The sequence below is a fragment of the Ostrinia furnacalis genome, unplaced genomic scaffold, assembly GCF_004193835.3.
Source record: "Ostrinia furnacalis isolate ACB-3 unplaced genomic scaffold, ASM419383v2 OfSCF3542, whole genome shotgun sequence".
NCBI lineage: Eukaryota > Metazoa > Arthropoda > Insecta > Lepidoptera > Crambidae > Ostrinia > Ostrinia furnacalis.
Window position 1 is genome coordinate 426986 of NW_021133781.1, and position 15372 is coordinate 442357.

A 15372-nucleotide genomic window follows, 5' to 3' on the forward strand; every position below is an offset into this window, starting at 1 on the left:
TGAGTCTATAAGTCATTCTATTGTAATATCAAAATCCGTTCAGTAGTTTCCTTAAAGGATAAACAAACACTCATCCATCCATCTATCAGGTCCGTTTTCTATCGAGGCGAACCGGAGAAGTTTTTTGAATAGGTAAACAATCAGATTTCATTATTCAGGAAATCAGGAAATCTAATTCAAAACACTTCTCCGCTCCGCTCCGCTTTGGTGGAAACCGGGTCTCAATCTGTACAAACTTTCACATTTACATTATTAGTAGGGTAGATAGCAATCGACAGCGAGCGGTTGGCAGCCCTGTTGGTGCGCTGCCCGCTATCGTGCTCTCTCCATCCGTCACAGGCCCACGCGCCGCGTGACATGTGTCATTTAGCACTGTTTTTCTTACTCATGCGCTTGTAAAAGATTTATAAACATTAACTATCTAATAATTCGATATGAAGTTTTAAGATGTCGTATTTGTAATAATAACAAATTCTCTTTATGAATCTCTGGGAAATTGCTTCTCGTATTTATCTTTTTTTTTTTTTTTTTTTATACACAACGAGGAAGCTCTTGGCCTGTATCTCACCTGATGGTAAGTGACGATCAGGCCGAAGGTGGAAGCGAGCTTCACCCGGAATCCTCAACCACGGAAGAACTGGCTATCTTACCTCTAACTGCCGGAACACAACAATGCTGTTAACACTGTTGTTATGGCGACAGACTTAGGTAAGATGGTGGTAGCTAGCCAGGCGGACTTAGAACAAGCCCTACCACCAACCAAACCGAACAGAAAAATCTGCCCCCACTGGGAATCGAACCCGGGACCTCTGCGTCTGAAGCAGGTGGTCTTACCACTAGACCACAGAGGCGGTTGAATCTTCAAATGTCATTCAATAAATGAGGTTTCTCTCAATAATTTATCCGTTTTTTCACTGTTTTTTCTCTCTGTGGTTTCTCCTGTTTTGATTGCCAGAGTGACCTTTTTATAAAATAACCAAACAGTGAAGTGTAAAGTTGGTAAAACATACTTATTGGAAGAGTTTTCCGATACACCTAGCGACACGATAAAACAAAATAGACCTTTAAAAATAGAACAACTGCGGGTACTATACTGGTATAGTAACAACTTTCTCGAAGATTAATCAAGAGAGAACGCAACGAAAGCAGTCTACTCTTGCGCAAGCATGTAACCATTGTATTTATTGCCTATAGGTAAATGTGGCTCATCTTAGTTGTTGTACCATTCCAGTCAGTTCATTGCACGTTTATTTTCCCTTCCACATTGTATCATATCAGCATCGTTGTTTATTTGCCTCGTTATTTCGGCTGTCCGTTCAGTCGATTCGCGTTCCTCTTAACAGAGTGTTGATGATTTAACGGCACTAACGGCGCGTCATAACCGTCAGTTTGACGCGTCAGCGGCTCGTTAACATTGACGATCTTTAACATCTGCGGAATTTTGCGAGCAGTAATTTGGGAGTTATACGGCTTGGCGGTTATTTTGCGGAATTGGGTCTTCGCTGTTCCTTGTGTGTAATGTTTTGGTTTCTTTTAGAATAATATGACTGACTAAGCCTTCGTTAAGATAAGTGTTGAAACTTGTTGTTAGTTAGATTCGTTCAAACTTCATACAACAGTCTCCCAAAACAGTATGTTTTGTTACTTTAGAAGTACTTAAATGTAAGATTTTTATTGTGCCTATTAAAATTTTAAATCTTACATGATTTTTTTTTCACCTGTTTTGACGTGCGACCAATATCTCCGCGACCTTTACTAGTAAACATAGCGTAAGAATGTCCAGTAGAGGCACTCGTTGCTGGGAACTTGAACGAAGAAGAAACGCAACAATGCAGCCACTTCCGACCGAAAACCAAGATCTTTCTGATTTGTCCATCATTGTGGTGCAGTTTACGATCGACAGCGTGAAATTAGCTACAACTTCAAGTTGCCATCAAGTGTGAACTGGATTTAGTTGAGAAAAGGCCACCTGGTCCTTCTGAGGGAAATCCCTTGCACGTGGGTGCTCCGCTGTCCACCATGACTTCCGAACTGGATAAGTACCTACCTAGATTTGGTTGATAATTCCACCTGGTCCTTCTGACTGTTCCACCATTGTGGTGGCATTCGCGGCGGCGCCAGTCGTTCCGCTCATTTCTCTCGCACGTAGGTACTCGTACTCCACTCTCCAAAATGAGTTTCAAACTTGATTACTTAAATGGGTTGGAAGTTCCACCTGATCCTTCTGACTTCTCCACCATTGTGGTGGCACCCGCGGCGGCGCCAGTCGTTCCGCTCATTTTCCTCGCACGTGGGTGCTCCGCTGTCCACATGACAAGCTGATGACTCTTGAAAGGGGTCAGTTTCGTGAGTAATGCGCGTAAATCAGAAATTGTAAAAAAAACAGGCTTTGCGTAAATGCACTTGCGTATGTTACGGCACGTAAAGGTATTTCTTAGAGACCGTGTCTACTTCCTACTACCATTATTCTCAGGATAAAGGGAAACAAGTTTTAGGATAGTTATTGATAAAAAGTAATTCTAAGATTATTATTAAGTAAATCTTTTTCAAATCAAAATTTTCAGTGTGTTTTTAAAGTGTTGGCTTGGCATTTTATTGCGGATTTTTGGTAATATTTTCACAGATATTGATGGTGAAAAGAGGTTTTCAGTAGTAGAGTCAAATACATTAATGGTATAAAATCAGTATTCAATAAGTTTAAAATCACTTAGATTGTATAAAATGGTATAAAATCACTTACCATCAGATGAGATACAGGCCAAGAGCTTCCTCGTTGTGGATAAAAAAAAAGTATAAAATCAGTATTATTTCAGTTTTTGTCAATGGGCAGGCTAATCTAATTAGAACCATTTTTAAGCCCTTCTAATGTAGGTAATTAAATTCTCCAAATCCCATCCACACTCAGTGACACATAATCACATGCCAATCTGCCGTGTGACAGTAATGTGTTCTGTAAATAACGCACACCTTGTTTACCTACACGATCGGAGGCGAAAATAAAAACTCATTAAGAACGGAATGCAGAAACTATTCGGGGGAGTGCACTGACTGTTTTGAGGTAGAGATTAGGTGGGTAGGTAGAGATAATCTCAGTAGGTTTAGAATGTAACTTTAGTTAAAATAAGTTCAAGTATTTTTGGTGTAATTTATCACCCATGTTTTAATGGATCATAATATTAAGTCCGATCAAACTATTTTCATTTTATGAATCACGCGGTATTTCCAGCAGTTTAGTATAAATTATGTACATTTTAACATAAAAGTTTCGTCCCTTGGTTTATGCGAGAAAGAGCAACAAACGCAGTCCTCACTAAACTTCGCGTTGGTATTGATTTGTCTCTACTTATTCCATACTGTAGTAAAGAATCCTGGGACCTATTTCCATTTTTAAGACACGGAACAATTAAGTTACATTATTAAAAGAAACTTTATATAGTTTGTAGTTAATAATATTGTGATAGTTCTAAATATACTATCATGAAAATGTAGCTAGACATTGAACTGCGAAATATGTCGCCCAGACCCGCCCAGGCCGCGCGTACGCACCGTGCGTCGCAATTTTTCTATCAAAACAAGTGTCGTGTTTCCCACTTCGGGTTACCTGTTTGTTTTCCAACATTTATTTGCGGATAACTTCGGCCGTCCATTAAAATTACTTGAGAGCATTGCCAAAAACTTGGAATGTTTTTTTAAGGTGGTTAATCTTATGTGTCAAAGCTTCGTGTAAAATTCGAAGAGGTAAAACCCTTTTTCAATGAAAATACTCAGAAAAAAAAGAAGATGAATGAATTCTTTTTTTGAAATTTTAAAATTACTCCCATGCCATGTCCTACCAAAGTCTTACCAAAGTTGAAGCTGCATAATTTTTATGGCCAAACTTTTTAGTCCGAGCCTGGCCACTAAGAATTTATTTTTGTTTTTCAACCATTTTCGATTGTCTGTTGTTTTAATTTGTGTTTGATGTACGCTCTTATTTTTGTAACGAAATCAAAATTTAATTTGATATTATTAACTGAACTATTGAGTCTTGAGGTATTTTTATAGACCACGTAGCATCAGTCCTGTTCATCTCCGCGAGTTTACGTCGAAAACAAAACACGCACGATGGCCCACCTACAGGATACTATTCGACAAGGCCTCACATACGAGCGAACATTGACTCACGCACGCATATTCTTGTGTATGATGGAAGAAAATAAAGAAAATTGTGTACTAAATACTGTGCAGTATTTAACTGCCTAAATAATAATAAAAACACAGAATGTACTTTTTTAAGTTGCCTCAAGACTGAGAGGTAAATAAGTAGTTAATATTATTCATGATAATTCATGCTAAATCATGTATTTCCTCCGCCATTTTCCGCAGTTTGGCACCTCACGTCACATCATTTTACCGAAGTCAGCCCTATAGCTTCGGCGCAGTGCCGATCACTGACGTTTGTCAACAAAATGGTGCTTGACTCTTGAGACAGGCTAAATTACACCATATTGTTAATGACATTGAGCATACATTTTTTTAAATACCTTCGCGAAGTAAAACATCTGTACGTAGTACTTATTATTATTCTGTGGTAGCATTCTGATAATAGAGCCTATACATGATGCACATGCCACCTAGAGGTTATTTCAGGTGACCGACCTCTGCTACGTTTGCTGAAACCATTCGTAAACCAGTTTACTCCATCTTTCGTCAATTTTCTAACAGATATTATGGCCGTCCAACTGTCTTTGAGCATTCTACATATTAACCTCTATAGACCTAAGTTTAACACTGTTGGTTTTGTTCCAGAGAACGCGGTAGCAGCGACGACAAAGCCCAAGAGAAGAGCGTACCTGCTGAAGAGGAAGGCGCTCACCACCGGCTTCTTCGACCAGAGCCGCACCAAGGACGCCGACAAGGATAAGGGTAAGAGTAGGCGCACACCGTTGATTTTTAGTGGGCCGATAGTTGTGCCCGATTTTAAATTGTATGAAGAATCGGCCAAATCGAATCGGCGTAGTGTGCGCACTCCCATACATGCCCAACTGCCCGACTAAACTATCGGCCGACGAGAAATCGATGGTCTGCGCCTAGGCTAAGAGAGATTGATAACACAGATAACAGCATAACACTCCTGTTAATATTCCTTGTGAGATATCACTTCTCATAATATCAAAGCGAATTAGCGAGATAAGAGGATACAAAAATACTATAAAATTGTCCTATAGGTATTGCAAAGTCACATAACGATTGAAAGCTCACTACACTAAACGAATTTAACATTGTGTTCCTAAAGATAGCACTCCTGCAACTATAACATTCTCGAACGAGTATAGTAAAATTCTAAGGCCCTATTCCCATGAGTCCTGAAGACTAAACTGAAATTTGATTTTCCATCACTTAAAACTAAAGGTGGCACGGCGATGGGAAGCTCAGTTTTAAACCATATAAAAGCTATGTAGTTTATCTTTACTTATTGTTAAAGGATATTACGCAATAAGGTTTTTATTTATTATTTGCTTATTCATGTAGATAGATAAAAACAGTAGGTACCTACTTATAAGATAACGATAAAAAGATAGAGTCATGTTAAACCCGTATGTCAAGTAATAAATTATTATTATTATTATATTGTTTCTTAATTTATTTTCTCTCCTAAGAGGCAAATTTTAGGAGCACGGGCCGAAGCCAAATGCATCCCAATTACTTTAGTTTAAGCAATATTCAAAAATTTTCTTACTATCCTGCATGTATTCAGAATGGTCGCTTTCTGTATTAATTTATAAATAGTTGGGGCTATGTCCAAGGTGCGTAGGCTAGTGTGTAGCTGTCTAGGGATGACTCCCGTGGTGGAGATTACAATTGGAACTACTAAGACTGTGGTTACACGCCATTGCGTCCTGATTTCTATTGAAAGATCTCTGTATTTAGCTAGTTTTTCTGAGTGTGTAGTTTGTAAGTTGTGCGTATTGCATACTGCTATATCAATTAAATATACGGTCTTATTAGTTTTGTCATGTAAAGTTATATCGGGTCTATTGTAGTGGATTGTTTTATCAGTAATAATGGTTCTATCCCAGTATATTTTGTAATTTTCGTTGTCTAGAACTGTGTCAGGCTGGTATTTGTAATATGGAGTTTTTTGTGAAATGAATTGGAACTTATTATTATTAATCTGTAAACCTGCGCTTTGCTATCATGCTTCAACATGTGAATATTGTGTGTAATGTTACTCTCTTAGGGCAGTGAAATATATTAAGTGGCCTCTTAAACACGTGCCAAAAGATAACGTTACCAGAATTGTGATTTTAATCGGCCGTTGCATTGCATAACGTGACGCGATGCAGGTGCAGTGATTCAGGGGTTATAAACGTTTTATATTAACAGTAAACGCACCGTAAATCACCGTGATGTATTCATCGGCGCGCGCGCAGACTTTATTAGGATTTAAATTGTTGTTGACAGAACCGCACCTTTTCCGCTGACGTCACGTTAAATGGCGGCATTCATTCACACCTCTTGAAAATTTCGACGGGTTCGTCCAGTGACTAAGTAGTTGGAAGAGCAGTCGCCCGGCAAGCGAAAGGTCATGGGTTCGATTCCCGCCTTAGAAAGTTCAATTTTTTCAAGTTATAACTCACACGTCCTCTATCTGAAAGTCTAGTGCAGGAATAGTCTTATAGATTTGTTTTCTTACACATCTTTATCAGAAAAAGTTACTTGATAATTAAGTTCAATCAAAGCTTACCTACTTAACTCTACAAAACATCTAGAGTCAAAGCAAAATAATTTTCAGGCCAAGATCTGACAAGTAACTTCAAAAATTATAATTACAAAACTATGTAGAGTTTTACGGCTAACTTCCTTGTCGTCTTATGTTAACTAATCATTTAACTATACAATACCTTTCTTAAAATATTTTCATTGAGTCCCAATCTCATTAACATCGACTATTCGAATTCAGACATCACAGAAACACAGACACAAACCACGGCTGATTTTATTACTAAGAATAAAAGAATCTAATAAATCCCATAGAATTACGATTGCAAAGCGCCCGATGGACAGATTGACGGTTAACACCACTTTTATATCGCTGCATAGAAACATAAAAGACGTCTTCGGGTTACTGTGATATAGAGAGTTAACAGAACATTAATTAATTTAAAAATAAAATTGAGACAACATTTTATTTGACACAGTTAATTTTTACTAGCAAAAAGTAGTGTAATTTATTAATGCATTCTTCAACATTAATTTTAACAACAAATTGTGAAAAAGCGGCGGAACTACAGGGACTTAATTCTTGGTATTTTTTCCAGCTTCTTAACTCCAGGCACAGAGGTTTTTTGCCTATGCCTGCCTACAGGCTCTAAACAACTTTGATTATAATTATTATTACTCCCCCAGTCGTATCCGACCTCCTAATAAAAAACAAGATACCGTCTAAAAAAATATTTTTCTTATTTTCGAAGCGAAAGCTTATTCCTCTCAGTATTATTTCTCCATACAACATCAAACACGCGGAACGCTGAAAAGCCATTAGATAAATATCTCATACCACCTTGCCAAGCTAAGCCGTCTGATCACAACACAACGGCGGAATTAATTTACTTCTAATAAACTCAATTTTCGTACGACGAGCATAGTACACGTGAACTCAGTAGGCTCCTGCTAAATAATACATTTCTAACTATAATCGCAAAGATTTTAGAAAATAGTTCGGACGGTTTCAAAACCTGAAAATGTTATAGCAATCTCGCACCATAAGGTCTAAGGAAACAACCGTCTGCTCTTTTGCCTTCTGTCCCATAAAAAAGTATGTATGCATTTAGGTTCTAAAAAATACTTTAAACTAAAAAAGACGACATTATTTTTTTATAGGATTTAATCACCTTGTCTTTGACTCTCAACTACCAATAATATAATCGACCAACCGACGATATACCAATCAAATCCTTGATATAATTCGTAAACTCAACAGTTACTCGGTAAACACTTAAAAAGACCTTCTATTACTTCCGAATTTTTCAGATTTCCTGTAAACATTTCAGTATAACTGCTCTTACCTATAAATTAAATTCAAATTCAACCTCTTTATTGATTTTAGTTTGGCGTTGCATTGTCCGAAATGTTATCTAAACTGTCAAATGTAGTAAAAGTTAGAGCACAATCAGTAGGCAGCTTACTGCTCTCTTCTCCACTGTGTTAGTGACGAGCGGGGGCGCTGAAGCGGTGCCAAGTCCCTGCTTTGATGGTACATCAACAGTCTCATCAAAAGATCGATCAGGGCTCCAGCGTTTAGACAACAGTGTACACTTACAGCTGGAGCTGGGAGCAGGAATGAGCGGGTGTGCATACTGGAGCGAGCGCGATAGCGATTGTACGAAGTATGGTGTGCCTACCATGAGTTTACGTTAGGAGTGCTCGCTAGCGACTGCGTAAAAAAATGACATTTAAATGTATGACATATTGTGCAGCGCCCCTAGCGGCTGCTTTCAAGAAATAAAATCTTCATAGAATTTTTTGACGTATTCGCTAGCGAGCTCACCTAACGTAAACTCATGGTAGGCACACTGCTTATTCCGCTATTCCCCGTTGACAATCCCCGTCAACGGGGATTAGTGAACTTTTTAGTTCATTATTCCCCATTACGTTGGAAGTTTGGATGACCAATAAAATTTACAAACGGTTAAAGTTGCATTTTCAATTAAATTAGCTTGTTTTATGATTGATATTCGTATCAGTGAAACATACAACCTTTTGTCAAAATTAAGGTGCTTTATTCGGAGTTATTCGCTTGAAGGCGAGATCAGTCAAGGTAAAGTGTAAAAAACCTTTAGGCAGATGGTATTTTTATCAATACTTATTTAATCTGCGTATTATATTTATCTGCTAACTTAGAAAACATGACATTTTGTGACATTACTATCGCTTTCTCACTATATTTTGCTCGCTATTCATGTAAGTAGGTAGATAGAGATCCTAATAATCCATGGCATGTCATACAATGTGATATGTAATTTGTTTTCCTGAACTGCTGACACATCTAAAGATTACTTTTGATACCGTAGAATGGGGTTACTTTGGCCAGTTTTGAACTTTGAAGGTCCATATCTTTGAAATTTGTGGGTGTAAAAAAATACAAAAAAAGTCTAATAATCGGTTTTTATAGTACTCTCGATTCGTGTAATAAAAAATGAAAAAATATAGCTCAATTTTGAGAAAAAAAATAAAAAGTATGTGATCAAAGCTAAAAGAAGAATGGGGTAACTTTGATACCCCCAGATTTTATTGCGTAAATAGAAAGTAATCACAATTATAATACCAATAGATTTAAAAAAAAACAAAATCTGCCAACGGGATAAATAGTTATTGACATTTTTGTCATATGGGGTAACTTTGATCTAGTAAAATTCATCAAATAATTAACTGTTTTTCGTTACTAAAATGTTGGTATTAAAATTTTAGCATTCAATCAGTATTATTTATTGATTTTACCAACGAAAAGAACTTAAAAATAGTTAAACTTTACAAAATAAAATTTAAAAAATAATTATAAAAATAATTTGTCTTAAAAAAATCAATAATATTAAATTTATGCATGAAAACAATAACAAAAGTCATATAAATTCACTTAAGTCATACAAGTTCTGCAATATCAATATAAAAAAAATTGGACACATTCAACCTTACTATCCAGAATTGCAAAAGGCTTTGGTTTTGGCAGGTAAATTAATTATTTCACTTCTTCTAATTTCTGATATATCATCGCAAAATTTCATAATTTATTGTGTAACTTAAAAAATAATTGAGATAGATTTTTTTTCTTATTTTTCCTAAAGCAGTCATGACTATGTCCACCCTGCGGCGCCGGCTTATCCTTGAATTTTGGGACACGTTGTATTCCAAAAATTTGAAACCTACGACTACCAGTGGATATTACCATTTAAAGAGGAGTATAGTCTCTGGGGATAATTTGATCATTTTTGATCAATCTCACACCATATACCCTATCAATGACACCCCGCATCAAACAAACTCAAGTCATTTCATTATCTTTGAAGTTAGAAAAACATTAAGCACTGTATGGGATAATCGATCATAGGCCACATGATGAAGTATATCTAGAAATTTCATTTTACTATCACATAAATAAGTACACATGAAGTTTTGCAACACAATTATTTAGCTATANTTTAATACCAGGTTTATTGACCTTGTACCGAAGGAATGGAAAGTATTAGAAAGTTACTGCCGCAGCAAAGGTGTTAAATGAAGGATTTTATTGTACCTATTAAAATTTTAAATCTTACATGATTTTCCACCTGTTTTGACGTGCGACCAATATCTCCGCGATCTTTACTAGTAAACATAGCGTAAGAATGTGCAGTAGAGGCACTCGTTGCTGGGAACTTGAACGAAGAAGAAATGCAACAATGCAACAATTTTGAAAACCAAGATCCTTCTGATTCGTCCATCATTGTGGTGCAGTTTTCGATCGACAGCGTGAAATTAGCTACAACTTCAAGTTGCCATCAAGTTTGAACTGGATTTAGCTGAGAAAAGGCCCCCGATCCTTCTGTTTGGTCCACCAACGTAGACCGGCATTCGCGGCGGCGCCAGTGGTTTCACTCATTTCCATCGCACGTAGATGCTCCGCTCTCCAACATGACTTTCGAACTGGATAAGTACTTAGATTTGGTTGATAATTCCACCTGATCCTTCTGACTGTTCCACCATTATAGTGGCATTCGCAGCGGCGCCAGTCGTTCCGCTCATTTCCCTTGCACGTGGGTTCTCCGCTTTCCACCATAACTCCCGAACTGGAAAAGTAGATTTGGTTGGTAATTCCACCTGGTCCTTCTGACTGTTCCACCATTATGGTGGCACCCGCGGCGGCGCCAGTCGTTCCGCTCATTTCCCTTGCACGTGGGTTCTCCGCTTTCCACCATAACTCCCGAACTGGAAAAGTAGATTTGGTTGGTAATTCCACCTGATCCTTCTGACTGTTCCACCATTGTGGTGGCACCCGCGGCGGCGCCAGTCGTTCCGTTCATTTCCCTCGCACGTGGGTGCTCCGCTTTCCACCATGACTTCCGAAGTCTAAAAGTACCTACATTTGGTTGACAATTCCACCTGGTCCTTCTGACTTCTCCACCATTGTGGTGGCATCTACGGCGGCGCCAGTCGATCCACTCATTTCCCTCGCACGTGGTTGCTCCGCTCTCCACCATGACTTCCGAAGTCTAAAAGTACCTACATTTGGTTGACAATTCCACCTGGTCCTTCTGACTGTTCCACCATTGTGGTGGCATCCACGGCGGCGCCAGTCGTTCCGCTCATTTCCCTAGCACGTGGGTGCTCCGCTGTCCACATGACTCGCTGATGACTCTTGAAAGGGGTCAGTTTCGTGAGTAATGCGCGTAAATCAGAAATTGTAAAAAAAACAGGCTTTGCGTAAATGCACCTGCGTTTGTTATGGCACGTAAAGGTATTTCTTAGAGACCGTGTCTACTTCCTACTACCATTATTTTCAGGATAAAGGGAAACCAGTTTTAGGATAGTTATTGATAAAAAGTAATTCTAAGATTCTTCTTCAAATCAAAATTTTCAGTGTGTGTTTAAATTGTTGGCTTGGCATTTTATTGCGGATTGTTGGTAAGATTTTCACAGATATTTATGGTGAAAAGAGGTTTTCAGTAGTAGAGTCAAATTTATTAATGGTATAAAATCAGTATTCAATAAGTATAAAATCACTTATATTGTATAAAATGGTATAAAATCACTTACCATCAGGTGAGATACAGGCCAAGAGCTTCCTCGTTGTGGATAAAAAAAAAGTATAAAATCAGTTATTTTAGTTTTTGTCAATGGGCAGGCTAATCTAATTAGAACCATTTTTCAAGCCCTTCTAATGTAGGTAATTAAATTCTCCAAATCCCATCCACACAGTGACACATAATCACATGCCAATCTGCCGTGTGACAGTAATGTGTTCTGTAAATAACGCACACCTTGTTTACCTACACGATCGGAGGCGAAAATAAAAACTCATTAAGAACGGAATGCAGAAACTATTCGGGGGAGTGCACTGACTGTGTTGAGATGGAGATTAAGTGGGTAGGTAGATATAATCTCAGTAGGTTTAGAATGTAACTTCTGTTAAAATAAGTTCAAGTCTTTTTGGTGTAATTTATCACCCATGTTTTAATGGACCTCATAATATTAAGTCCGATCAAACTATTTTCATTTTATGAATCACGCGGTATTTCCAGCAGTTTAGTATAAATTATGTACATTTTAACATAAAAGTTTCGTCTCTTGGTTTATGCGAGAAAGAGCAACAAACGCAGTCCTCACTAAACTTCGCGTTGGTATTGATTTGTCTCTACTTATTCCATACTCTAGCAAAGAATCCTGGGACCTATTTCCATTTTTAAGACACGGAACAATTAGGTTACATTATTAAAAGAAAGATTATAGTTTGTAGTTAATAATATTCTGATAGTTCTAAATATACTATCATGAAAATGTAGCTAGACATTGAACTGCGAAATATGTCGCCCAGACCCGCCCAGGCCGCGCGTACGCACCGTGCGTCGCAATTTTTCTATCAAAACAAGTGTCGTGTTTCCCACTTCGGGTTACCTGTTTGTTTTCCAACATTTATTTGCGGATAACTTCGGCCGTCCATTAAAATTACTTGAGAGCATTGCCAAAAACTTGGAATGTTTTTTTAAGGTGGTTAATCTTATGTGTCAAAGCTTCGTGTAAAATTCGAAGAGGTAAAACCCTTTTTCAATGAAAATACTCAGAAAAAAAAGAAGATGAATGAATTCTTTTTTTGAAATTTTAAAATTACTCCCATGCCATGTCCTACCAAAGTCTTACCAAAGTTGAAGCTGCATAATTTTTATGGCCAAACTTTTTAGTCCGAGCCTGGCCACTAAGAATTTATTTTTGTTTTTCAACCATTTTCGATTGTCTGTTGTTTTAATTTGTGTTTGATGTACGCTCTTATTTTTGTAACGAAATCAAAATTTAATTTGATATTATTAACTGAACTATTGAGTCTTGAGGTATTTTTATAGACCACGTAGCATCAGTCCTGTTCATCTCCGCGAGTTTACGTCGAAAACAAAACACGCACGATGGCCCACCTACAGGATACTATTCGACAAGGCCTCACATACGAGCGAACATTGACTCACGCACGCATATTCTTGTGTATGATGGAAGAAAATAAAGAAAATTGTGTACTAAATACTGTGCAGTATTTAACTGCCTAAATAATAATAAAAACACAGAATGTACTTTTTTAAGTTGCCTCAAGACNTGGTATTTTTTCCAGCTTCTTAACTCCAGGCACAGAGGTTTTTTGCGAATGCCTGTCTACAGGCTCTAACCAACTTTGATTATAATTATTACTCCCCCAGTCGTATTCGACCTCCTAATAAAAAACAAGATACCGTCTAAAAAAATGTTTTTCTTATTTTCGAAGCGAAAGCTTATTCCTCTCAGTATTATTTCTCCATACAACATCAAACACGCGAAACGCTGAAAAGCCATTAGATAAATATCTCATACCACCTTGCCAAGCTAAGCCGTCTGATCACAACACAACGGCGGAATTAATTTACTTCTAATAAACTCAATTTTCGTACGACGAGCATAGTACACGTGAACTCAGTAGGCTCATCCTAAATAATTCCTTTCTACTACAAGTCGCAAAGATTTTTGAAAATGGTTCGGACGGTTTCAAAACCTGACAATGTCATCAATTTCGCACCATAAGGTCTAAGGAAACAACCGTCTGCTCGTTTGCCTTCTGTCCCATAAAAAAGTAGGTATACATTAGGTTCTAATACTTTAAACTGAAAAAGACGCCATTTTTTTTATAGGACCACCTTGTCTTTGACTCTCAACTACCAATAATCAACCAACCGACGTTATACCAATCAAATCCTTGATATAATTCTTAAACTCAACAGTTACTCGGTAAACACTTAAAAAGACCTTCTATTACTTCCGACTTTTCCAGATTTCCTGTAAACATTTCAGAATATTCGTTGCTCTGAAGTTATGCCCATAACTGCCCTTACCTATAAATTAAATTCAAATTCAACCTCTTTATTGATTTTAGTTTGGCGTTGCATTCCCCCAAATGTTATCTAAACTGTCAAATGTAGTAAAAGTTATATCACAATCAGTAGGCAGCTTACTGCTCTCTTCTTCACTGTGTTAGTCACGAGCGGGGCGCTGAAGCGGTGCCAAGTCCCTGCTTTGATGGTACATCAACAGTCTCATCAAAAGATCGATCAGGGTTCCAGCGTTTAGACAACAGTGTACACTTACAGCTGGAGCTGGGAGCAGGAATGAGCGGGTGTGCATACTGGAGCGAGCGCGATAGCGATTACGAAGTTTGGATGACCAACTTACAAACGGTCAATGTTGTTCGTTCGTTTCAACCGAATGACGTCCACTGCTGGACAAAAGCCTCCCCCTTGTTTTATGATTGATATCCGTATCGGCGAAACACAACCAATTTTTTAGCAATTTGTATTGTCAATTATGTTGCCTTATTCGCCTGAAGTTTTTATCTGCGGGATTCCTCTAAGGCGAGATCAGTCAAGGGGATGTATTTCCCTAAATACCTCTAGGTAGATTCTTAAATACCTCTAGGTAGATGGTATTTTTATCAATATTCATTTAATCATCTTCATCTGCTAGACTCTAGCTAGGCTAGCTGGCTAGAGGAGGAGGAAGAGGCTTACTAAGAACATTACTATCACTATATTCTACTCGCTTATCATGTAAGTGGGCAGGTACAGATAATATCATCCATATAGTGTCATACATGATGTGTTTTTGCACAGGTTTTTTGCCTACCTGAACTCTCGTTTGTACGCTCTACATGCAGAAACTACTTTTTATATTACAATACAAAGACAAACCTAATTGTCATTGAAATCCCTCACACAGCCTATAACTTCTAAAGTTACCTCAGCATGCCAGTTTCTGCAATGTGAACGCGGCCTTTGCTGTATACATAGACGATTATAAACGATTTTCGGGAAGTCGAGACACCGTCTGGTGATGGAGGCAATTCTGTTAGCGTCTGTGATTATGTCTGCAGTTGTTGCCGATGCGATCATCGCTTCGAAGAGCCAACCTTGTTTGAGGTCAGACGTGGCAGTTTCGACTATTATTCTTCTTCTTTCTTTGCCTGGCCCATTCCCATTTTATTTCGCAGTTTCGACTAAAATATTATTGTCGAGTGGTAATAGAGGGATTTGGTAGTTGGGCTCCTGAATCAAATTTCTTAATTAGGTAGTAACGACAACATTGAGCTGCACCACCTAACTTTAACCGTAACTATCATGATCTGGG

At 37.9% G+C, this 15372-nt stretch overlaps 1 protein-coding gene across 1 annotated transcript in view; it reads left to right on the forward strand.

Moving 5' to 3' along the window:
* Positions 1–15372, forward strand: part of RhoGAP102A (Rho GTPase activating protein at 102A) — a gene marked incomplete at its 3' end in the record, with an annotated part of 55730 nt that overhangs the window by 18380 nt on the left and 21978 nt on the right. Inside the window, exon 3 of the mRNA XM_028311691.1 lies at positions 4789–4905. Within this exon, the coding sequence (XP_028167492.1) occupies positions 4789–4905 (117 nt within the window). The remainder of the gene's footprint in view (positions 1–4788; positions 4906–15372) is intronic.